Source organism: Sparus aurata, chromosome 17, assembly GCF_900880675.1.
Source record: "Sparus aurata chromosome 17, fSpaAur1.1, whole genome shotgun sequence".
Classification (NCBI taxonomy): Eukaryota; Metazoa; Chordata; class Actinopteri; order Spariformes; family Sparidae; genus Sparus; species Sparus aurata.
Genome location: NC_044203.1, coordinates 10,096,121 through 10,123,215, shown reverse-complemented (window position 1 = coordinate 10,123,215; position 27,095 = coordinate 10,096,121). Strand labels below are relative to the sequence as shown.

General features: G+C 42.6%; 1 protein-coding gene across 33 annotated transcripts in view; it reads left to right on the top strand.

The window, feature by feature from the left end:
• rims2a (regulating synaptic membrane exocytosis 2a) overlaps positions 1 to 27,095 on the top strand; it is a 148,663-nt gene that overhangs the window by 43,241 nt on the left and 78,327 nt on the right. For 25 of the 33 annotated variants that reach the window (XM_030394740.1, XM_030394739.1, XM_030394742.1 and 22 more), the window contains one exon: positions 1,848 to 2,140. In XM_030394740.1, the coding sequence (XP_030250600.1) occupies positions 1,848 to 2,140 (293 nt within the window). Of the gene's footprint in view, positions 1 to 1,847; positions 2,141 to 7,156; positions 7,876 to 27,095 lie in introns of those variants that run through there. The other 8 variants (XM_030394753.1, XM_030394773.1, XM_030394774.1 and 5 more) reach the window with 5 other exon arrangements.

The window sequence follows — 27,095 nt, the reverse complement described above, 5'->3', positions numbered from 1 at the left end:
TGGCATAGCTGGTGTTGCATCAGCGGGCGGAGTTTGCCATCAAATTAATGTAAAATAAGCACATCGGTATATGCCGGGGTAGATTAATCAAGTGGACCTAACATGTCATCTGTCCCTAGTGGATGTTATGCCTATGACACCGAATATACCGACATGGCCAAAATGACGTCGGTTATCGTTGTAAATTTCGGTATAGGTAAATTTTCGGTTTATCGCCCAGGCCTACTTTACATGGTATGCTACAGGCTACTACTCTGCATCACTCTGTGCCAATAGGATAAGCAGCTGCAGTTTCAACCACTAACGTACAGACCAATACAGTTTAAGTAAGTTCAACATATCAGTCAGTTTTTATTTGATTCAGTGCTTACTTTAAAAAAAAATGTCGAGCTACTGTATAGACCAACTGATGGTGGGTGAGGCAGCATTCAGATCCAGCTCACACTAATAACAGTAATGCACTGACTCAGCACTGGGACTGTAAAGAGTTGGGAGGGGGATGAGGTGGGGGGCTGCAGTAGCTCTTGGCCGCCCTACTGGCCGTCTGGCCTGTCAATCATTTGGCAAGCTCCAAGTCTTCTCAGGCACACTGAGGGTGCTTTTCATTATGCTAACATGTCTCCTCATTTCCCTCACTCGTGTTTCTTCCTAGCTTTTTAGCGCCTCACAGCTAGAATGTGAGAGAGCGATGCAATGAAGACAGGGGAGTGAAGGAAGCAAGGAAACATCTGAGTTTTTTTACTATAAGCTCCGCAGGAAGCCTCCTTTCTACTCTCTACTTGTCTCATTGAGGTGTAATGGCTTGTAAGATCCTCCATGATGTTGAAGAACAATTTCCAGGTCACAGGAGGAGAGAGAATGCAGGAAGCATGAGTTGGCATGATGAAAAGCAACCTCAGATATCACTTTAAGAAGCTTCATTGTGAGGGATATAAATTAAATAATAGATAGAATGATACAAGTTTTCTCAACAGAGACAGAATGCAGCGATTTACCATGTAGTGTGTGTGTTTGTCTCTGTACATGTGTGTGTAGTGATCAGCACTCCTGTCTGCTGGATTTATGAGGCTAATGTCACCACATTAGCTGGCTGCTGGGGCTGCAGTATAGGGCAGATAAACACACAACATCACAGAGCAGTACAAATCTCTACTCTCCAGTCCTAGTAGGGCAGTACAGAGGGAAAATGTTGTTGTTCTTTTGTATTTATCTTACCAAAGTGTATGACCCCAAAGTGCATTATCTCTACTTACTGTACCTTCATTACAACGTGAGTCATGTCTGTGATTATGAGTTGTACAGGCTCTGCAGTTTGTAAACTGGAAACCAGGAAAAAGAGTTTAACAGTATCATAAAACTGCATCATAACGAATAAGAAACTGTTACTTAGAATATTTAATTTGTACTGAGATATCTATGGGGATAATTTGGGCTCACAGACTCAAGATGTATAGTAGTGATAAACTAAACCCATATGATTCAACCTTTCAATGATATCAAAGGCTGCTGCATGTGTAAAATATTTCATCATTCACCTCATCTACATGAGTTGTCAATAATGTTTATAAATATTATCGCTGTGGGGTGAAAACTTCAAGTTTGTTGGTTTCTTTTAGAGTTTAATCTTTTCAAATATAATCACTGATACCTAGTGTCTGAAAAGTTGACATTTTGGATGTAAAATGATTTTCACCCAGCTACAGCGATATGCCTCACAGCTATGTTACAGCTTTACATAACACAAGCACCCGAATCACTCCATTAGAGCTCATCATAGGTTATATAAGACCACCTCTGCCTGTCAATCACTATTCCAAACTATTAACATCCACTTCTCTTCCCTGCAGGTTATGTGGGTATGCAACTTGTGCCGAAAACAACAAGAAATCCTCACCAAATCGGGGGCGTGGTTCTACGGCTCGGGGCCTGGTCAGGTGCGGGGCGTGTTTGAGGGCGGGCCACAGGGGAAGAAGGCCAAACTGCAGGACCCGTCCTTCTACCCCTACCAGGGAGCCTCAGGGGACTTGACACCAGCGTCAGACAGAAGCAGACCTCACGGCGGGCTCCTGCCCAGACAGGCGTCCCTTGACAACGGTTCGGGGCTGAGGTACTCGGGACCTGGCGACGCATCCATAGACAGGTCAGTTCTCTGCTTGATTGATGCACGCAGCTGCTGTATGTTAGTCACACTGAACTGTTTTATGATTGTATAAAGTCAAGTGGATTCTTTTATCAGGACGTCACAAAGTAAAGAGCTTGCACATAATGCCTCTTCATGAAGATGGATGGATGTACCAGCATTAGCAATACGATATGTGGTCGTTGTATGATTAGTGCATAAGCCTAGCAAAGGCATGATGTCTCCTCACAAGCCAGTCAAGGTCCCGTATAAAACAGCTTGTACATGAAGCCCATGAGGCCTATAAAGGAGACAGAGACACAGATACTGTATCTGGCACTAAGTCAGCAATTCTACAACAGTCATCCACCCACGCGCTCTCTCTCCTTCATAAAAACACATACAGACTCACATAACAACACAGATGGTTTGAGCTTATCCCAGCTAGGATGGGTGCTGAAAGGTGAAGGTTGTTTGCCAGTGTTAATACTTTCTCTACTTTGGAGAGAAGCTCTCTTTTTTTACCTAAATAACTGTTTTGTCATCAGGAATGTTCATGGGCCAGTTCAGGCTTTTGGAGTGTAAAGCAAGAGTCCAGCTACGGACCATAATATGGAAGTGGACTGGTAGCTGAAGAGGTGCCAGTTCACTTCCTTGACTACTGCCGAGGTGCCCTTGAGTTAGGCACCAAACCCCCATATGCTCCCCTGGCGCTGTCACAGCAGCCCACTGCTCCTAGCTTGCAGGGTGTGTGTGTATGTATTTGTGTATACTTACAATATGCAGCTACTGATGGGTCAAATGCAGAGAATTTCGGATGTGTTTGCATGTAGCATGTAATATATCTGATAAAATAATTCCCCCCCGGGGATTAATAAAGTATAAAAAAAAAAAAAAAAGAGCAGTCCCACTTGCAATGCAGAACTTTGTGTCCCATTTGTCATTTGCACTAAATATCCACTCGGAGTAGCACACTTTCAGATGCTGCCAACATGGACATACTGTGCTTGTGAATCTTACATCCGCTCCTTTTTTTCTTGATCCTGCTGTTAAATAAGGTAGTTACTTTGATGTCCACATGGGGGCTCCTTCCTCTGTCTTCTCCAACTGGAGGGAGAGAAGCTTATAGTCAGTATCTACACACTCTCTAGAAATGTAAGGGAGGGAGACAGCCATTTCAGAAAACCTCTCACATTCTTGTTGGATCCTTTTCAGATGTAAGGTAACCATGCTAGAACCACACTAGACTGATGTGGACATATACTACATGATAAAGACGAATTATTAAGACTTTCCCCCAGAGTGTCTAAAATTGTGTTCAGTTTCGGACAGCAAATCCAAATCATATTGGCTGCGGTGAAACTCTGGAAGGGAACACACCCCCTGTGTCTTTCTTGTGTTACAGTATGGCTGTGATATCAGGTTTTGTTTTCCATAACCCTTGGTCCGTCTCAGCAAGCAGAGCCCATAGGCTAACAGATGACTTTATCTCTGTGCTGCTCTTCTCCACCCCTGAGATCAGACTTCTTGGTGGGAAAATGGGCAATGTGGGCTATGTGCTGAGTGCAAACCCAGCAGGTGGCTAAAGGAAGCGTGGCTCTTAGTTAGTCTCAAGTCATATATTTAGATTATGTACATTCAAATTTACATATGGCCAACAGGAGAGGAAGGTAGTTTGCAACACAGTTGGAAAGTAGTTGAATTTGACTCTATTCCAATACAACTTGTGTCCATGTTCATATTCTCTGCTGACTTTATAAATGTATACATGGACTAGCTCAGAGACAAACTAGGGTGCACACGTCTGTGCACAACATATGTTTAGAGACACATCTCATTAGTTCTGTGTCTTTGCTCTGCCATTGCAACCTTGTATTTACTTCTTAAAGGCTAACTCCACTAATTTACCCATTAAAGTGTGTTTATGGGTCTTGGGGAGTACTACTGCATATGTTCCAGTCCAGGCCCTCACCGTATACATTATCCACAATGCAACTTAGCCACTGAGTGACATCACTGAAGGCAAACTATCACATTACATGCAGCTTTCTCGGGAGCCACAAAAGGCTTTATACTACTTATTTCACATGCAGTAGTATTCCCCAAGACCCCAAGTTACCCTTTGATACACTCAGTACCTAAAAAAATGTGAGAGCTCCTAAGAAAAAAAACATGTTTGGTTAATTGCCTGATATTTTGCTCTGAATGGATGTTTTGATGGATATATCTAACCTACCTGTCCATTAACTAGCGGTGAGCAGTAAAGACAAGTGTACATACTGTCAGTGCATTCACAGTTTAATGAAGCTGCTGTGCAACTGTGACAAATACTCAAAAGCATGGTTATAACTCCAAAATTGACACATTTTTCTCCCCTGTCTTGGTAAGATTTGGTTCCTGTGCTATCTTTGCTGAATCTCTCATCCATTATGTTCCAAGACTCCAAATGCACACCGTGTAGCACAATAAAGAGCAGAGCATCACCTGTAACTGCAAATAGTAATCAAAGCTACACTGCTATAAACCTTTAAAGGTGATGCAGAATAACAATATTATATGTGTCAGTGAAACTGGAGCACATTCTCCATCTTCTCCTGAAATGGCTGGCTGCTTTAAGGTGGTTTTAATGGATGATCAGACTGACTATAGATCAGACTATAGATCGGAGTACTCCAAACATTCAGTCATCCAGTCACTTTCTGTTCCAGTCCAGGCCCTCGCCACTGTATATTAATTGATTGCGTGGCTACAGAGGTGGGGATGGTACAGGGGAGTGATTCTCACTTTGGCATTCCCTACATTTGCAGTGACACATCAGGAAACTGACTGTCTGGAAATTCAGGGGATAATGCTGATGATGGATAGCATAGAGTCCATAAATAGAACTCCCACTTCATAAGCACCAAAACCCACTTTCATTAATCTTAAAGAATGTTTAAATTAACTCCTGGATCTATGCTGCTAAAGAAAGGAGGGGAAATAGCTGACAGTCTATTTATAAGGAGAAATAACTTGGGAAGGCTTTAATTTATCTTGGTCTCGAAGGTGTCATTTGAATGAACACACAGATATGCCGGGACAGCTGCAGTGTTGGGTGAGGCTGATGAAACAACAATGATTACACTGGAATTGGAACACACTCACTGGTGGAATTTCTTCAGATTCTGCATTTTTATAACACATTCAGCCGGGCAGCAGAGCCGTGCAGCCTGCCAAAAAATGTTAGAAGAGGAACATGAACTGGCCCAGCCTAAGCCAGTACAGATGAGCTTTGCACAGTTCAGTTCATCACTGCTGAGTTTAACAGGCTCCATCTTGTACATATATGAAATAGTAATTTGACCAAATCATTCATATTGACATGGACTTCAGTTTTTTTTACCAGTTTGCACAGTTTTGATCACCATTCCTATCAGTTATTGTAACATTTACTGAAACACTGATCTGATGATGCTGTAACACCCCACACTTTGTATTTGAGTTCAATATGCAGGCAACATGAGGGGTCAGACCACTTGTTCAGAAATAGGACCTCAGGTGAATGGATTTAGCTTCGGAGTTAAATCTAGAACATCTAATGAATGCTTACAGCAGACAGTCAGCGTGATAACATTAATGTTAAACTTTTAAAAGTGGTTTGGATAATAAGATTAGAATGGTCAGTGAATCTATGGCTTGTATAGTGTCCCTGTGCAGCTGGTTTCAGCTGCTTCTTGCCTCCCCAGATCTCAGCAACAGGCCTTTTTCACTAAAGACATTTTGACATGTAACAGGAAAAGCATAGGAATAAGAAATGTAATTAATGATGCGTGAATTCTATTTAGCTGCTTCAGTTGTCCTGACTCACTGTCACACTGCCATGGTTTGCTGGGGCATTTGAATGGAACAGAGCCATTGTTAATGTTATTAGCAACACCTGTGCTTGTCATACTATGACATGTCTGCTGTGAAAGGGCCTATTCATTTGGTGAGCAACCTGTGATTGTAACTGTTATGAAAATAGACCCAGGTGGTATTAATGCTGTATTTTATTTCAATATTTCCATAGCCTGCTCATGTGTTGTCTGCATTTCCCTTTAATTGTAAAACATTTTGACAGATCCAGAAATTGAAGCTGTGTAATGTAAAGGGTTTAAGAATCATTTTGTGCTGCGAGGGGCTAATGGTAAAATTTTGGTCAGGATGCAGTGAACCTTGGAGGCGAGAGTTGAATATAATGTTCTATATAAGAGGCTGGACAGCATCTGATGCCATTTTAACAAAGGAATTTCATGGCTTTATGCAGAGATAGAGATCTGTGAGTATTATCATCATAATTAAAACATTTCTAAGCTTCTGTCATGATATACAACACATGCAGTTTTCCTCCATACTCTTATTAAAATGCTGTATTATTGTTCGATGCAACTGCTTAATAGCAACATATTTATAGCTTTCTTACAATTAATCTTTTAGGTATTGAAGACACAAACAGGTCATCTCCCAGCTCAGGGAATTCTACTTTATGTTGCACCACTCATTTATAGAAAATGTTCAGAAAGGTTCCCTGTAGCTATGTGTTGCAGTTGTACCGCTAAGACTTTTTTATTGTCCGGTAAAAACAATTAACCATATAATGCTTTGTATCGGGAACTTGAATGAACCTCTATATCCACACAGTTTTTTTTTTTCTTTTAGCAAATTATGACTCCTCACAGTCACATACAGAACCAGTGACTGTACTGAATGAAATAGAGGGAATTAATAAATAAGTAACCCTTTGGGATACCCCCCCTTTTATGTGTGCCCTTTTCTCACAGGCAGATCCCTCTCTTTTTCAGAGGTGTTAGGACTATCCTCTGTCATTAGTGGTGAGGAGCTGATGCTCTGTAGCCAGATATGGAATAAAGGAAACAAGAAAACCAGACGACAGCATCGCCCTTTATCCCCTGTACTGTATTGTGGTATATCTGCTGCTGTGCGCGTCCCGAAAAGTGCATGAGAGAGGAGAGATATGGCAAAGAGTGCGCACGATTGCATATCAGCTCCATAGTGTGTGTGTGTGTGTGTGTGTGTGTGTGTTAGTTTGTGTGTGTGTGCGTGTGCGTGTGTCTGCTTCTTTTTGTGCGTGTGTTAGCGCGAGTTTGTGCTCTTCATAGCGACGGGAAATATGAGTTGGATGTGAGGCAGCAGCTGATGCGCCGGTAAGGGATGCTGCCGCTGCTGCCGCTGCTGCTGCTGCTGGCTGTCGTGTAGGATGCTTCTCCGCTTCTTCTCTCCTCCGGGCGCTCCTTCGCCTCTTCCTGCACACCGAGAAGAGATTTTTGCTACAGCGAGGAGAAGAAAAGGCTCGTTACCGGCACCGGCACTACCTCATTTTTCTCGCCTCAAGTCCGAAGCATTATGACCGAAGGATCCCGCCCGGAATGCGTCTTATTTAAGGACACTTTTTACCAGGAGCGGCAGGAAAAATATGGAACTTGATCGGCGTCTTTTCTGCGTTTAATGCGCCCCTGGAGATAATAATAACAAAATACTGAGGAGGTATATGTGTGGAGGGGGGCGTCCGGAGAGAGCGCCGGCTTCGGGATGTATTGCTGGTGAAAGGAAAGAAGGGGATCATTTACTGAGGATAAAAGAAAACGAAGGGGGAAAATGCAGTTTGAGACATTGCGTCAGTTCTGTAGCTCGGTTTTATCACATTTCAACGGGGCTTTCTCGGCGCCTCAGAACATCTTGCAGACGGAGCTGTTCGAGCAGGCGTTGAGCAACATCGGGTGAGTGATTCCTTTGTAAAGAAATGCCCTGATTTATGAGGAAGGGCTTCCCCGTTGGTATGTCAAACGAGTATTGGGGGGTGGGGGGTTGCGTTTATCGATCGGCAGCCAGCCTGCGTAATAACAACCTACAGTATAGTACTGTTGCTGCTGCTGCTGCTGCTGCAGATATTTCCTGGCTGGATGATGAGGCCGATCAGTGATGCTGCCGCGGTTTGCTGTGTGCGCGTGCGCGCGCACATGTACCACGCTTTGTGGTGGTGGGGGTGAACCGTTTAGGTAGACTGTGACCATACCGAGGTGTGACTGTGCCGTGCGCGTAGCCGTGTATGTATGTGTGCGCGTGCGCGTATGCCCCAGCGCATACTGCTGCAGCATGTGTGCTATACTGCCTCTGCCTCTACTGCTGCTGTGCCTGAGAGGAGAACAGGAGGGGGTGAGGAGGGTATATGTACATTTTCAGAAGAGCGCTGGAAACAGTGAACACAACACACCCATACACAGGCACACACCCACACCTACACACTCAAACATTTTATCTTTTGGGGAAAGTATACATAACAGAGCAGGCACGACTTACTTGATAAAATAGTGTCTGAGCTACAGAAAACCATAAACAAGCATGCATGGATATATATATTGTCACTGAATTAAGAAATATTCATACCAAAACTTATAAAGTAATGATCATATTAAAAATGCAGTATTTTACTACCATGCTAGCACTGGTTATACTGCAACAATCAGGCATAACAAGTATTATACAACATGTATTTTTACGTGTGTGTCAAGAGCGATCGAGAGAAGTTGGATCTCACTGAGATGCACTGGAGCATATTATGATTAGTCTGCTAAATGCTCCTTTCCCCCACGGAGAGCCCCTGTTCTTCTGGCCAAGCATGGCTGTTAGACACATTATGCAGACTGCAGAAGGGCTTCAAACTTGCAAACAGACTCACGTTCCTGCGGCCGCAGGGCTGAGAGAACACCCAGGTTTTTTTTTATTTCATGCCATAGGCGCAGGCCCCATATTTCCACACCATGCACTGTCTGTCTCTGGGGACTGTGAGTCTTTCCCTCTTGTCCCCCATCCTACCGTCAGAAATAATTTACAGCATTGCTGGGCTCTCTGCCACCTCACATTACATGGCCAGAACACTCAGCCACTGGAAGGGCTGAACAGGGGGCTCTGTGCCTGGAAACAGTGATCCAGCAATCATCACATCTGACTGATTAAATTGAACTTATTTTCCGCCACTACCCTTTTTTTCTCTTCTCAGCAGATTCCTCCAGTAGTAGCAGTCTCTGAAGGGTAGTTGACGATAGGATTATACCCATTATTTCTATGCTTGATTATCATTTTGATCTGTATATCAACTAAATGAGAGAGAGTGTTTCTTCATTTTTATTGGTGTTCCAGGACCTTGAAACCAGTGTCAGCCTGTCTGTCAATTTTAGGATCTATAAGTAGTATAGCTCACTGGTACGATACCACACAACTCTCTGCACTGTTATCAGTGGCTAGCTAGCTTGACCATCCATTTGATCAGGCTGTTGGTGTGTGACTCCCCCTCCCTCCTCTGACCCAGGCCAGGCCCGGCCTGCTAATGGGCTGTATGCTTTTAGATCCAGCTTCCATGTATTATGCATGTGTGCGTCAGCAGAGGTCCTAATGGGGTGTGGGATCTGTTCTTAGAAGGCCTGAATGGTTTTGAATTGAGTGGTCACTACATCTAAACTGCAACCATACCATACCATACCATACACACGCATGCACGCACACACGCACACAGGCACGCACGCTATGGCAGTTCTTTGTGCTTGCGTCCCTGAAATGCGTGAAACCAAAGTGTGTCTGTTGACGAACTGGTGTATGAAGCAAAACAGAGGTTGTTATTAAGTTTGTGGTAAACATCATATAGTCTTTTCCCAGTTGAGCCTTTTTGTATAAAAGTAAGTGGGATATGAATAGCTGCATTTGATGTTCGGCAGGTGCAGTAGATAGATGCATGGATTCAAGCAGCACTGTGTTTCAGATCGAGCAGCATATTAAATAAAACCTGCTTTTTAAGCAGTAACATTTAATTCCAAACCGACCGTACAATCTTGGGTGTGATTTTAGTGAGTCATCCTCATTCTCACAGCTGTTTCCTTCATCCCACAGTCTCATATATTGTCCTCCTGCATTGACAACATATCTGCAGCTGTGCACTCCTGCATTTTATAGCTTCTATGTGCGGTACAATGTGTACAGTCACAGATGGGAGGAAATCCAACTTCTTTCCATTGCTGTCAATTCTACACTAAAGGTTCCTCAGAGGTGGAGACCCCCTGGCTTTCTCCTCCCCCCGTACCCATTTCCTCACTTGTCCCCTCCAACAAGGGGTTGCCATAGTGATAAGGTGTAATGTTTGATCAATAGAAATGACGATGTATCCTCCCTGTCTGTTAATCCCGATGATAGCAGCACCTGGTTAAAAAGACAAGAGAAGGCATTGAGCAAGGGATGTCATTTCTCACAAAGTTACATAAGCTATAAAAAGACAGGAGGGTGCAGCAAGTCGCTTTCAATATGCTATACTGTAGAATAAGTTCTCAAATATACTCTGCTCTGTCTGGAGACAACATTTTGCTATAATGTCATCTCTCTATGCAATTATTTTATGCTTTGACATTTCAACACATTTCAGACTACTCTTCATGGCAGTTTTCAACATGATACCGTCCTCTACAAAGTTGCTGATAATTATTGTACTTAACACACATGCATTTTAACCATGAAATTTGTGTCCCCTTGAGCATCTTAGTGGTTTTAGGACAAGAAACTAAAGTTCAATCAGGAGAGACTTCATTTTTTTTGGATTAATATATATTGCAATGTGCACATCAGATAGGAAATAAGAGTCTTTGGTGGTTAGGTCCAATCGTGAAGTCCGTTATATTTAACAAGGAAGGATGAAGCCGTAAGCAGTGTGGGAAACCCCCCAGATGGATCCTAGATGCTGGTGGTAGTGGGGTTGTAGATGACGGCTGAAGATCTGGATGAGATGAGCTAGATTTTGGTGTGCTGGATCTGGACACTGAATATGATGGGTTGGAGGAAGGAAGCAGACCCAGACCAAATTTAAGTTGCTTTGTAGCATCTAAAACAGCACAACATTTTTCAGTGCCTGTCCTAGATTGGGTTAGTGAAGCAATGTGTGTTGCAAGGGGTCATCCTTTCATTTTCTGCTAGAACAGCTGTGTTACACAACAGACTGTAGCTTTTTGAAGTAGTTTTTGACCAATCAAACCAACTAGTTTTCCTAACCAGCTACTGGAATAGCAATGTTTCAGGTTGTACTCTTTCTCCTTGGCAATACATACATACGTGGTTGTGTTTATCAGAAATATCTGATAATCGTCTGTAACCGCTTAATCCCTTTTTCAAGGGGTCGTGGGGTTTGTTTCTGGAGCCAGTCCCAGCTGTCTCCAGGTGAAGTTACCAGCTCATCGCAGGGCCCTCAAGAGCAATTTAGGGTTCAGTATCTTTATCAAGGACACTTCAACATACAGCTCAGGTCAGCAGAGCAGGGATTTGAACCAGCGACCTACTGATCACAAGTCGACCTGCTCTACCCGCTGAGCTACAGCCGTCCCTGTTGGAAATGAACAAACAGAAAGAAAAATCAACCAGTATTTTATCAGGTAGTGTCAATCAAAGATCAATATCTCTTTTGCAAAAACAAACATAGCCAGAACAAACAAAAGGGCAAAACAAACATAGTACATAACCATAGATACAATAGAAACACATATGCATCAGTGACAATCAGATATGTTTTCAACCGTTTTGTATATTCCATTCCACTATGCCATAAAGAATGTCAAAATGACATATTGACATGGTCATTCTACATCTTAAGGCTTTGAGTAGCTTCATTGAACACCAACATCGAGTCCAACAACACATACTTTCCAGTCTTGATTTCTACTCTTGGAGCCTCTTGTTACCCTGAATTGTACTGGTAACAAGCATTGTGGATGTGAGGTGAGAGTAGTGCAGTGGAGAGACAAAGCAAGGAAAGAAAACAGACAGAGAAAGACAGAAAGTACCAGGAACGCCCAGGCATCAGTCACCATGGTGACAGAGCTGTAGACGAGGCAGACGTAGCAGGATGCAGCTTGTGGGACTCTGAACCCCCGGAGCCCCAGATTCATGTTGATGTGACAGAACTGGGGGAAAGGAGAGGAGGAAAATAGGAGGAAAGGGGGAGGAGGAAGAAGCAAGGGCAGAAGGAGGAGGAGACAGACTGCAGACCTAGAAAGAACAAGAGACAAGGACATGGGTCCCCAGCAGTTCCTCCCCTGGCTCTTCACAGTCCCGGACACTTGTGTTGATTTGAAGGTGTATCCACCTTGATATATCATTGGCCACATTGTATAACAATAACCTATCCCCTGTTTTTACCTTTCTGTATCTAGGGTAAGTTGATTGAGTGCATATTTTGTTTTCCAGCAACGCCCTGCTTTACATTCCCAGAGTTGCACATTAACGCCTTGCAGATGCAAAATCAAGCTGACTGAGCTCCTCCACTGGAGATACTAGGAGTTACATGCCTTGCAGAAGGCAGGGCCTACCCACATTTCCCCAGCCTGCCTCAAGGCTACCATCACACCCTTTTTTTTTTTTATCTCCATGAATACTATAAAGTAGCATCTTGAGGGTTTAGGTGTGGGAGTCAGACTGAAACTCTAACTGTTTCCGTCACAACTCACCCACGCTCAGCCCACCCTCAGCCCCATGGTGTTGTACCCGGGTGTTGGCGGCACTCAGCAGCTGTAATTAAGCCAGCCCTTTATTGGTTTTGTCCTCGCCAAGGGAGATGTGCACAGGAAGAAGGGAGGCCCTGGTTTATTGCCTGGGCGTCTAAGAGAGGGGTTATTATGATTGCACGCTGGAGAGAGAAAGAAAAGAAGTGGGTAGAGAGAGAGAATGAAAGAGATAAAGTGGAGAGAGTTGGAATGATAGCAGTGCGGAGGAAAAGGGGATGAAAAGTGCAAGAGAGACAGCAGCGGAGGCTGAATCGATATGCTCGACTCCTCTCTGCTCCCCTATGCTCTCACCAAATCATATCTCAGTATCAGGCAAAGAGCGGGAGAGCACGAAAGAAACAGAGAGAGGGAGAGAGAAACAACCGGTAGCTAGCAGTGGGGTGTGTAGCCAGATAAGCATCAGGCTAATGTCCCAAGCCCCAGGCCTGCTGCCACTGCTGCTAATGCTGCTGCCCAGAGAGGGAGTTGAAATTTCCTGCGCCAAGGTTTGGTTACATGTTGCCACAGCATGGTCCAATAGCGCATAGAGGTAGGCCACAGAGCTACATGTGATGTCACCCAGTTAGATGTACATTATGTATATGTTAAACTGGCCAGCCCATCCTCAGCAGTGATACAGGATGAGGAAGGTGGAAAAAGGGTCATTGAGCAACAAAGAAAAGATGGAGTACTTTTTCAACAAAAAGGCCAGCCTGCGCAGAGCGCTGACATCTGGGCTCTTTTCATGCTCATGAAGCGAGACTGATTCCCTCGAAGGCTGAATAGGCGTGTGTGCACCTGGATTTGTGTGTGTGTGACCCTCAACCTTAACATGTCATTAATGGCTGAGTTACAGCAAGCAGTGTCCTCCCAGTAAACCTACATGTCAGTTCAACATCAGAGGCCACTTCCAACACTGCCCCGGGTCCTTAACTTCTTCCTCTCTCACTACACTCACAGATAGCCCAAAGAGAAGGCTGCCGAGTGGCACAAATGTGAGACTCGGCTCTTCTTTGTATGTGTGACCTTGTGTTTCTTTGTGAGAGTGCATGTGGCAGTATGTTCATGTGTTTGAAGACGGGTCCCTAGGAGGTCTTTTTTTCTCTCAAAAAGCCTCTTTTCTTCTGCTCCCAAACAGATGTCTGATGTCATCTTGTTTTTGAATAGCCAAGAGAGGGAAGAGAAACTGCATATGCTGCATGGATTGTGTTTTACTTTTAACCATATGCCTTGATGTGTGATGCTATTTGTCAATGTCAGTAACCATTTAACAGTTTGTAGAGGGGTTAAATTTGTCTGCCTTTGCTGTAGTAAATTACCGTCAGTGTAAGATCTTGATGGCTGTGCATATACATTCATTATACCACAAATCCTCCTCTGGCCTTGATGGTCAGTGGAGTTGCTAATTGAATGCTAAGGCTCTCTCCGCCTAATGGTACTTTACAGCATTATCAGTCTTGATTTACATTTGATTTATTGATTAAAGAGGCTTATAGGGTCAGACTTTTCAAAGGTCAGGAGGTGGACTTTCTTAGGTAAATCCCTGTTATTTAGTGCAGTGAAGTCCACATGACACAGCTAAACAAACACTGTACTGTCACAGTCTGTTTCACATTAATGGTCTCATATTATGCTCATATTCAGGTTCATACTTTGATTTTTGGTGTCTAGCAAATGTTTGATAATTTTTCTCATACTGTCCATTACTGCAGCACCTCTATTCACCCTCTGTCTGAAAGCCCTGTTTTAGTGTCTGTCTTTAAGGCTGTCCTTCTGAAAAGCCCAGTCTACTCTGAATTGTCAACTCTCACATGCCTGAGAAGGCACCATCCACCTTGTTTCTGCAACAGCTCTGCCGGCGTTAATACAACCTTGGCTGTACTGTGTGGCACTACTGAAGGTGCAGACTACATCGTTGTGACATCACAACCTTATGGAAGTCCTGCTGGCTCTTTGAAGGCACAGTTTCTGAATACAGGCTCTGTGGTTTATCTCTGTGGACTGAGCATTTTCATGCTTTCACAAGTGTTTCCCATTATTTAACTAGACTCTGGTGGCCGCCAAAGTCGAGTTTGCTGCACCATAGTCTCATAATGATCTGAAAATATTTTTGATTTCTCATGAGAGCGCTGAAGATCTCTAATCTTTCTAACCACATCTCTTGCACAGTTGCTTCAGCAAAGCAGCTTTCACTCCCAGTCAGTCAAGTCCTCCACCACTATTGTAAGTGCACACACTCTCTCTATCTCTCACACACACACACACACACACACACACACCCTGGTCCGAGGCCCCGCAAGTATCGCCTCCTCCTTGTATCAGAGTGCTGTGTCAATGTTTACAAGTTAAAAGAGGTGGAACTATCCTTTGGTCATGAAAAGAAACAAACACCACGAGAAAGATTTACGTGAACAGCTATCAAGTAAACTTGTGGTTTCAAATAACTTTAACTTTGAGTTGAGGTGCTAGCTTGCTGCCTCTCTCTAGTTTGGCTGTCTGTCTTGTTAACTTAGCTGGGCAGTGCATTCCTAGGTCTTTTATTTGTCTACCGTCTCTAGTGCCATCATCTGTGATTTTGTGCATGACAAACGTGAGACTGAAATACAACTCATGTTATTTATTATGTTGTTTATGAACTGCATCTCAGACAAGATAACCAAGTTGTGCATGTACAGGTGTGCATTTGCACATATATGAAAGGAAACCTGCAGTTTTCGGCAAAACCACAACCAGACAGACCAGACAATAAAGTTAAGATGGTGCTCACAGGCGTAGGCGCACATCATTTTAAAACAAGACAATGGTAATCTAGTCAAGGTTTAGTGACAACTCCGGACAAATACAAGAGTGAAAGCAATAAATTGATATTGACTATTGACTATAGCTTATAGGCTTGTGTTAACATTGTTTAGCCAAAACTGTATAGCATGGTGAATTGTGACGACTGGCTTAATCACCAAGCAGCAGAGCCAAATCTCAGGGGTACTTTTTATTATTACATTCTACATTTTATATTTTCCACAATTTCTGATTCATCATCATGTTATTTATTCGATAGGTTCTTCATTTTTCTGTCAAAGCGCACCATGGATTTGACTTTTAAAATGAACAATATTTTCTTCTAGGGGTGCATGACCTCCTGAGAAGGTCCGAGGTCCACCCACTATTAGCTCATAAAATCATGTGGGAAACACTGTTTTCACAGTATTCAAAAGCTAGCAATGACCTGCTTTATAATCACAAAAGCCATTTGAATCTCCGCTTCAACAATATGGGGCCGTTTAGTAACTCCAACATATGGATTCTATAAAAACCCCACCATTAATTAGTATTAGAATTAGATTATTTAGAATATTTTAAGTAGAAATGTACAGATATTATGCTCTAGGAATCTGTTTTAGTAATTTAGTGATTCTCTTATTACTATTTCCACTCCCCATACCCAATGCATAATTGACCAGATACCATGATATCTGCATGCATTGTTTAATGAATGGGTAAGAGACTGCTTTACACATAATCCTGTTGCTGTGCTCCAAATCCAAATCTATTTCATGCTCCAATTTATTCAATTACCAAAAATACACTTGAAGAAGCTGTGTGATAAAGCAATAATGAAAAAGCTTAATCTAAACATCTGCGTCTATCCAGCCCATTGCTATCATCATCCGCCTCATCCCTAGCCCGTGCTCAAATCCTCTTTTGCAACACTGATGGTATTTCACAAGCTCAATGAGATTAATTATTTCCATATTTTGCAAACATTGCACCGTGTGCAGCTCCCCCTGTCTCCCTGCACGTGTACAATTAGCTCAGTTCATTTGTGTTGCAAATGAGCCGGCCCTGGTGGTGCTCAGCAGCCTCTATGGGCTACTCTGCCACGCAGCGGAGAGGAGAACCCAGCCGAGGAGTGATCAAAAGCCTCCTTCTCTGGCAGGAAGATGCTGAGTAAACACAGAGAAGAAGAAGCTCCAGAAACTGTCTCCTACTGCCTTCACTTCTTGCCTTCATTATTTTTGGAGTCTGCTGGCTGGCATTAGTGAAACCCCATGTAATATTCATTTAATTCCCAGTGTTTACTAGTTCATTAGGTTTTAGGATAGTAGTTGATCTGATCTCCAGGGGTGGCTAGGAAGAGGAAAGAAACTGACTTTGAAGATTTTTCCTTTTTCACAAGCAGGGCTCCCGTCCATTTATTCATATGTCTTTCCTGATCCTATGAGAAGACCATTCACAATCCCACTCCTGCTAACTGAATTGTATAGCATTCCTCTTGCCTTGTCTGCTTTTACCACTCTTCTGCTCTCATTTGTACAACGATAAGTAAAGTTTGAAGGCTGTTTTGGATTTTGGTGCAGTGGTACATAAAAATGTAAACCAAGGACCAAGTCGCTGTCAACATATATATGAAACATTATTAAACGACCCTGTCTGTACATAATATACACCAGTGCAGCAAAAAGCTGAGTTAACATTATACAGGTAACATAAATGAGATTCACCATTACCTTACTTCCCTGGTTGAGGTGAACCACCATTGCAGATGAAACGTTTGCTCAGACCAGGGCCCTTCTGGCTGCTCAGCTCCCTGGCTCAGGGCATGTGTTACAGACGCTGTCCTATGCAATTACAATTAACCCACACAGCCCTTTGGTCTGGGGCTCACTCTGCAAAGGTCTGACCGTGGGTTCATCGATTGAGACGTTGGCTTGTCAATGCCATTGAGCACAGGAGAAAAGGTCTTTCTGCTGAGCACACAGGGGCACAGCAACTGGCTTTTTTATCAGACCAAGAGGAAAGGCACCACTTTGTCACAAATCATGCATTTTTTAAAATGTGGTAAAGAATCCAATGTATAGTGTTGCAGTTGATTAATTAGAGAAAATTGGAAAAAGTTAGCTACGTCTTTGCATGTGAGAGTACATTGAAAAGTCATTTCCATTTTTGTTTTATATCATTGTTTTAATTCATCCTCCTCTACCTGGCAGTTCTCTTACTATTTACTAAATCAATCCTGCATCATTATTATGGTTGCGTTTCTCCAAACTATTTTTTGGGGGGGATAAAGCAACAGTGGAGCTCTAAGGAAGTAAGAATTTAAATGGTCCTTATCATAAAAAGGTATCGTTTGTGAAATGTCATTATGTACTAAAACTTGTTAAAAAGTAATTGGAGTCTATTTTAATATTTCAGACATGTATCTACCATATCTCTTTCCTTGTTGGCTTTCCCAAACTCTTCAAACCTTCAACCCTTGTACTTAGCAGGGCTTCACAATGTTTCCTTGATATGAGTGTGTGTGTGTGTGTGTGTGTGTGTACGTAGTGACATCCCTCAGACAAGGAAAGTGTTTCAGAAACGAGCAGAGAGGGCACCGTCTTCCCATTATGCACAGCTTCCTGTCTGCCTCCAGGCAAGCCTTCCAGCAGCCAATCTGTTTGAATTCAACTTAAGAGAGACTTTAGGGGAAAGGCAATGAACCTGGAATGGAGAAGATGGGGTGAGGGTAGGTTATGAATTTGAAAAAAGCACTGAAATGAATAGCATTTTCAAAACTGACGAGGAAATATTTCCACACGTTTTACTAGTTTTAACTAGTCCCAGAACAGGATCAAGAAAATTAGATCATCTAACGTGGTTGCTCCAGTGGAACCCATTCTACACATCTCCCATTATTCTGCATACATTATATGCCTAATTTGGCTCACTACAGGACAAAACCTGTGTGGTTGTTTGTCTCAGTCACTGTCTAAAACAAACGTTTTGTCCATTTTGTTGCTTAAATTCTGCCATTTGTTACTCAATTAAAAAGAGAGCAACATTTTAATCTTCCAAATGAGACCACTGAGGAGTGATTGTTTACAGTAAGCCATTTAGCATAGAGTGGGAATTCAACAGTGGTTAAATGTGCATGCCTGATAAAGATAAATCACTATAGAGATTTTCAAAGTTGGCCCGCTGTATGTTGCTGTTACCTTGCAGTCAGTGCATATCAGAGTTTGTTTAGCTGTGAAATCAGTGAGCGATACTGTAAGTAGCATACATCTTGATTTGATCATGCCCAGGGCTGAGCCGCAGAGATGATTTGGGGTAACTTGGCTGCAGTGGCTTTCCTTTCTTATGGATGTAATTTCAGAATGCTCACGCCTCCTTTCCCTTGTCATGGTTTGTGACAATCCACATCCAAAGAGACCACCAGTTTGTAGCAGAGACAGAAGCAGTAGGGATGAAGCACTTTTTAAATTACATGTGATCCCACATCTGTACATATTAAAAACAGTGACATCTTACATCAAATAATTTACAGAGGGTTGAAGACCTGATCTTGAACCTGATTTGAATAGGTGTGACGTGCCCCTCACCACACACTTTTACTACAGTAATCTCTTGCATTATTATTATTCATTTGTAAATGATGGGCTAAAAATAGCTGCTGTGGCGCTGATCATGAACTGTGCTGGATTGCCAGAGGCAATATGCAGTGTGTACTGCTGTGGAACAACGGCACATTTAAATGGAAATGCTGCAGTCAAGTGGGCTCCCTCATGTGTTCCTTGTGCTTTCTCTTCATTGTGTAATTACAGTACTTAAAATTCAGTGTTTCCTCTGCCACTGAGTATGAACATTCTCATAAAATACTTAAGCTTGTCACAGTTACAGTTTTATCAGCACTATGCTTCACTGTTCATGTAACACTGGTAAACTCAACTACAATCGCAAAGTCAGCTCGAGTTCTATTGGACTTGCAGTATTTTCGGGTATTTAGCGTTTGCTGATGGCATTTTAGTATTGTCCAGCTTGTAACTCTCTGATCCACTCTGTGTTTATAGTGTGCCCAGAAATGTTTTGAGCATGAATGGACCCTAATCTCTAGAGTTATTTTCTTCAGAAATTAACACTTTCTCTGGCCAAACTCAAGCAGTGCAGAGTGATTACATTCTGGAAGTGACCAAGCCATGTGTGGGACGTTTCTCTACAGATTTTTGAATGTGACTTTTTCAACAGGCTTTCTTTCTTTCAGTCTCATTTTAGTAACTATATGGACTTCAACACGAGTGCTGAAATTGAATGTAATTCACTGGTGTGTAGAAGGGTAGCAGTAGTAGTGCCATAGCAGGTCAAAACATCTATTTATTTGATTGGCCATACATTTGGCTATACATGATTAATGCTAATATTGCTTGCTAACATGAGGTTGGTGTCATTTTAGGCATGCCTACCATAGATGTATCATAGAAGTAGATATAATATGGTGCTCATTCAGTCCAATGAGAATTGATCACCAGGCAGATACACTGTAAAATTTCTAGTTTCTGGGTTTACTTTCTGAGTATGCTGCCCACTTAATATGCGCAATAGTGTTTCTTTCAATGGCCTATAGACTTTACATTGTGATGATATCACAGTAGGGGAATTTTTGCTGCAATATCTTGAGTGACCTGAAGACTGGATGCAATTCTGAGTGGCGCTGGTCTATCAAGATCTAAATAATACATTGTTGATGCTCACTCGGTAAATGTTAACATGCTTACCAAGTGTGGCAAGTGTGGCGAGAAGAGTCTGAAACCAAGTGTGTGAGATTGTGTGTGTTTTAAGCCACTGCACAGAGGATAAACCATTTTTATTTATTTAACATAATGGTTTTATTCGTGATGACATTAAAGTGGGCTGCTAAGTTGTACTATCTTAATATAATTATAGATCATATTTGAGAAGCCTACAGTAGCTTCTTTATCTAAAAGATCCTCTAAGCAGGAGCAGGATCAGGTGGAAGTTTTGAACGTCAAATGAGACTGGAGGATTTGTGCAGAAATATTAGATTGACATGGGTAACACTAGATGACAGATTCTTTTTCTCCCTTCATATGTTCGCACGGGTCAGAACACTGTGGTAACAGCTAGGGAGAGGCGTTGTATGGGACAATGGAGGCCCAACCTTGAACCCAACATGAAGAACTATTTAGCCTGGACCCCATCACCATTTGTCAGCAGTGATTGGACAATAACCAAAGACACATTGCTCACCTGTGAAAAGACCTCACACTCCTTCTTCCCACTGACTGGATCACACTTGCTGCAGCTTGTCTATCCCGCATGCACACACCCCTCCACCCTGCTTAGTGCTGTCGTATATTCAGCACAGGGAGGGCTTGGCTGTGTGCCGCGTCGTGCCGTGCTGCTGCAGTCTTATCTGTTGACAATAATAGACTCCGAGGAGTTAGGTGAAAAAAAGAAAGAGAGGGGAAAGTGTATGAGGGGGTAAATGGAGCGACCGACGTTACAAGTTGAGGCCGGCCTGGACCGCTGCTGGTTTCCCAAGAGAGCCTTCAGTCTGTCCAGCCCCAGAGATGTTATTTTGGGCAGCAAGGATTATTAAAGCATCCTCTGACTCACCCCTCAGCTTTTTTCATTACCTCCCCACTTTCTGTGTAGCCAGACAGTCACACAGCATCACTGCCTTTGATTTCAAATGCAGCTTGCTCACTGGAATGAAAAATGCATACTTAGCAGTACCAAGAAGAAACTCATGTGTGGAAAGAGAGAGTGTGAGAGAAAGAGAGAGAGAGAGAGAGTGTGTGTGTGTGTGTGTGTGTGTGTGTGTGTGTTCAATTTCTTGCATGTCAGAGAGAGAAAGAGATGGAGAAACCATGGTTCTTCAGACATTGTTTTTCCAGTGCAGAAATACAGCCTAGTGTCTTGTTACAATAGAATCTGTGGGATTATGAATAGCTCGACAACTCTGAATATGTCCTCTACACAGAGCACTTTGTGAAAATGAACAATGACTGACAAGTACTGAGCAGTCAACATGCTACAGCACAGCATCAGGCAGGAAAGGAGGGATATTTCCTCACGCTAAGCTGGAAAGTCATTGTAAAGTGTTTGTGCGTGTGGGACGATAGTGTGAAACTGTGAATAGTTGCACTCTATTGTTTACTCATCTTATGACGCTTTAATGATACCTGTGTGTGTGTGTGTGTGTGTGAGTGTGTGTGTGTCAGGATTATATATGAGTGTTATTTTGGAGTATAAAGATAACAATTAACACATATGTTACCTTTCAACCCCTAAAATCCCCTTATTATGTTTATGCTGGCCTCTATCTGGCCTTTATTTAACCGCTGTGATGTGGCAGCGCACTCCCAGGTGTGTCAGTGCTTGTAGTTACTCATGTTACTGAGTTACTAATTACAATAACAATGGTTGTGTTTTAGCCAATTGTTACAGTAAGCCATGACAGTTTGACTGTAGGCCAACATGCATACCAGGACCCTGAAACTGAAGCATGTAAATTGAATTCAGCCACAATTAGTACCATTATACTTTCATTACAATAAATGGTACATGGATCAGTACAACCACAAAGTGTCCCTTATATTTACAGGTATTTGTACCTAATGTGATCATAACAATATTGTGATATAAACAGAAAGAAAAAAAAACATAGATAAAACTGTGAAGCCATCAGTTATTCTGAGCCAGTCAAAAGCTGGTTCTTGTTTCCCATGTGTTGCACACAGGGTGCTGTGTGGTTTCTTTAGAAGTGATAGGATGACGCCGTCTTTAATGTGGTGATGTAGCAGTAAAGTCTGGTCATGGTTGAAAGCCAATCACGTGTATCTTCTTGGTAAAAATGACTTGGTAAAAAAATGTTAATTACCCAGCAGTGTTATGGTGTTGATTACTTTTAGGCCCTCTAGAGGACACCACTGCCTTGCCCTGCAGCAGTTCTCCTTCAACTCAACTCAAGCTGAAGTCAATAAGCATAATTACAGACAGAAATCCTGGGCTGTTCCAAATTTGCCCCAGTGAACTGTCTGGCTGTTTGTCTGCTCCACAGAGGTGTTTGCTTTATTAAATTCCAACTTTTGTGAGCATTTTTTGTGCATCATTGTTCTTGACAATATGATAAAGAAAAATGTACACATGCCCTGCTTCTTTAACCTTTCTCTGTAGGGAGGGGAGAAACAAGCAGCGGCGTAACAGTCCTGACTTGTAGCTAATCTTAATGGCATATTCTGTTGGGGCTTGGCCTACATAGAGTGCTCGCGGTGCCTCTTCTTTAAAAGGAGACCTAACAGGCGGTGCAGTGCGGAAGATGTATTAACCATACAGAGTATAAACATGAACACATAAGGCACTGGTTGGTCTGCTCTTAGACAAGAGGATAGAGTCAGTGTTCTCGGAGCCAATTAGTGAACACACTCATAGATCTGCAGACTCTGTCAGCTGAACTGCTGGATGGGGGGCTGCACAACTTTGTGTCCACTTGCTTCACACAAAACTTTCCACAGAGCAGGGAGACGAAGTAACATCCGTTATAGTGAATGCATTTGTGTATGGCTTATTGTTTAGTTATCTTTATTTAAAACAGACAATTCGTGACCACAAGGTCACAAGAAATGATGTTGCAATACCTTAGGTTATCATGGATAAGAGCATTAGGAAGATTTAAAAAATTTCAAGTGACCGTCAAGATATGATTTCAGTCTCTGGCCTGTGAAACATAAGAAGAAACTGTGTCAGCTGTCTCTGATTCTCCCAGGTATTCCTATCAGATTCCCATTCCCTGTCGGATTTCCACATTCACATTCTTAGATGGCCGAGGCAACTTGTTGTACTTCTTGTTATTCATCTTTGAGGACTACTGGCAGTTGGCAGGGAACTGACTTTGTTTTTGACCTTCTTTTACTCTGTTTATTACTGCCATGCACAGCATACCCTATATAGCCATCTTCTGACACAACTATGCTGTGCATAGACTTGTTTAGTTACTGTAGAAAATGCACCTAATTCACATTTTCTTTATCTTGTGACATTTTAAACGGTGGCTTAAAATTAGCTTGTCAGTGAGATGGAAACACATTCTTGCCCCTCTTTTTGCCAGATCATAAATCTGATTACAATCCATTTTGATTTTTTGATGATATATACAAATTATGTTAGTCCTTCTCTGGTCCTTCTCAGGGTGGTGTTAGTCCAAAATGTAAGAGGAGGATAAGCAGTGTCGTAACTAAACTACTAAAGCAGTTGTGAGTGCATATGCATTTTATCTGTGACACTGAAGAATACAGTTAAGCTAGGTAGCAACAACTATCTTTAAACTAGCACAAACACATGACTCACATGTGATGGATTGATCATTATGGCCGGTCATTCACGCTGTTCCCTCATCCATACAGATCAGTTGGTGTTTCACTGACCTGAATCAGAGACAGATGCTTTTAGACTTCCTCAAAAGTCTGCCTAGAGCACTTCTCAGTCTGCCACCTTGTTTTAGCCCATGCCATTCACTCCTGCTGTGTTGCCTCTTGGTTGCTTGGACCTGCCTGCATGTGACTATGTGTCAGTTAGGTCAGCAGTACGTGTAGAATTTTAATATTGACATAATGACATATTATGTCAAACATTGATATAATTACTATAAACAAACAAGACAAGATGACATGACATGACAAGGCTGGTGGCTTAGTGCATTTTACACACTGTAGTATGATAGGAGCATAGATTTAATGGGTAAGCTGTTGGATAAATTTACTGCCAACGTGTGTAGCAGCTCCTAATCCAGCTCTCAAGTACCCGCTGTCCTACACTTTAATGGTCCTTCTTTACTAGAACAGCCTTGTTCCATGTACATCATTGACATGCTTCTTGAAGCAGTAGAAGCAGATGTACCTGAACAGTGTCAACATCAAGTGTGAGCTCATAAGTAGAACTGCTGTGCAGGATTGAAAATACAGAACAAAATATTCGCAGGACTGAGTGTACTTGAGGAGTGAAGTGGGAGCAGGGATTCCTGCACAGAACAAGACCTGTTTGACTTCTCACTTTTTTAAATGCCTAGATTTCAGCTGATTTTAGCTTGCCAAGTCAGAGCGATACCAGATAGGGCGAAGGTGATATGTTCTGGTACAGTGTATGTGTTCTGTGTATTGGAAATGCAGTTGTGATTAAAAATATGAAATTGCAAAATACAGCAGTTCATACTGTATTTTGACATTCAGAGCCACTCAGAGTAACTGATGATCTGAAGTTGTCATCTTGTCTCTGAGAGTGACATTCAAATGCACAGTCCACTCAAAGCTACTTAGAGTTCTGCAGCCTGGCCCCAACCCCGACTCTGTGCTGATAAAGCACCCCTAAAGGTCCTTTACCTTTTTCCCTCCCTTGAACCTCTGTCCTGGGAATTGCTGTGACAGCAACCTATCACCCACCTGCCCTCCTTGATCCCACATTCCCATCAGTCAGCTGTCACTACCGCCATCAAAAACAGAGCATACTTTCGTAGTATATCATTGGTCCTGCCCAGAGCCGTCTTATGGGAGGGCTGAGGTGAGGAGGAAGGAGCGAAGGAGTGAAAGTGTTTGGAGAAACAGTGACAGATGTGAAAAGTGGTGAGGCAGAAGAGTGAAGAGAAAAAGGCTAGAAGACAGACTTTTGACAGCACCCAGATACAGTCAGCTGTATTACACACACCCCTACACCCGCACACATGCACCGAGTAGACTTATCAAACCAGGTCACTGAAAACAAGCTACGTCATCATGGTGCAGAACCAGGAAAAAAGTCTTTGATCTGTTTTGTAATGCACAGAAATTACGGGGGAAAGAAAAATCTCTATCTCCCTCTCGATCCCTCTCTTTATCTCTCTCTGCTGTGTATTTGATTTGATGCTTGAAAATCCACCCGGTGGATAAAAAATAAAAAAAATACATAAACCATGTATTTTGTTCAGTTTAAAGATCATAAAACCTCAGGCTGAATGAGATTAGTTGAGACCTGCTCTGTTTGCGATTGGTGATAGATGTCAGCCAGTAATCAACCAAGGAATGTAATCCTTTCCTAGGCAAAGGACTGAGCACGGTGATGGGTTGGATGGGGTCGCTGCTCCACCTTCAGCCAATCGTAGCGATCACATGATGATGGTATTAAACTCCAAAGTCAGCTCTCTTTCAAGCCCCCAGAAGCCTTTTCAGCAGGGTCATAAACTGTGCCATCTATCTGCATCCAGCAGTGTGACAGTGCACTGTGGGCGCAGCAGGCCATCAGAAACAAAGCAGGTCATGCTGATGCTAAAATATCATTTGGATATTAGGAATTGCAGCTAAACTGTCGGGTTGCTGCAGGATTTTAATCTAGTTTGATTGTGCGAGGGAACAGGGGACTTGGATGTGTTTGTTTTACTCCAAGGGGCTTCCCACATACACAGTGACTGGCTGAGTAAGTCTTGGAAAGGCGAGTGACGTTGCATCTGTAAAAGGACCGTCTGAGGCATTTTTCCTTCTTCAGTCTCTTCTTCTCTGATTGCTCTTGGTTGAGACACACACATTCAGCTGGTTTCTCTTCTGCTCTTGCTTTCTTTCTGGTTATTTAATTTCAATAGAGACCATTCCAGGATGTATTGTTGTCATTAGTGGGCCAGATTCCCTCTAAGCGGAGAGATCTGCAACACGGTACCACTCATTTGTTCTCATTTGACTTCTCTCCATTATCCGCAAAGTAGAGGTGGCACAATCCCCACGGGGGCAGCGTTGCATTTTCACCTTGATTGCTTTTGGCTTTCTTATTTAACATGTTCCTTCAGTAGCAGCAGAGGCAGAGCAGACAGAGCTGGTGTCACACGCTCAGTCTGAAGAGCGCTGCTGCAAGACTACAGTTACTGCTGCTGTGTGAAGATCATCCATAGCCCTCTAGGAATAAAACAAGGACAATTTTAGTGCTGGTGGAGGACGGAAAAAACAACGAGCGCCTTTCGTAGGCTGAATGCCAGCTCTGTTGCAAGGTAGTTTGGATTGGACTGAACCGCTTGGTGAACGGCGTGTGGAGCAGCCAGGCAGCGATCTGAACCGATCTACATCCGAGGATACGACTATTACTTTCAGTAAGGCTGTTTATATAGCACAATTTAGACTGCTATATGCAGTTTGGAGTAAGAATGTATGATAATGCCCTGTGTTTAAGTTGCTGTTGATAAAGATGGTAGGAATTTGTGAACATTTAAATCATATAACGCTGTGTTGTGCACGCTATGTTTCATTCAGATAATTTGTCATTGGCAGGTGATGTATCTCTTGACTCAGGCATTATAAAACATAATGGAAAGCAGCTTTCATGTATAGGTGGTTGTACAGTACAACCAATCCCTTTTTCTTGCTGTAACATTTACATTTAATTCTAGGTTTCTTTGCCTCAGGGATAATTTTCAGCACAGAATTAGAGCGCAGCAGCCTCATCATGATATCTTAGTTTTTACGACAACAAAACTGGAGCTAATGGCCATGAAATGCTGAACAAGGGTATTGTGGTGAGAGAGTGAATGAGTATGGGTCAGTATGTACATGTGTCAAGGTGCCTACACATGCAGCTAAGAGCATGAAACTGGCAACAGCATGAAGAGTCCATCACTTCTTATTGCCTTTCAGTTA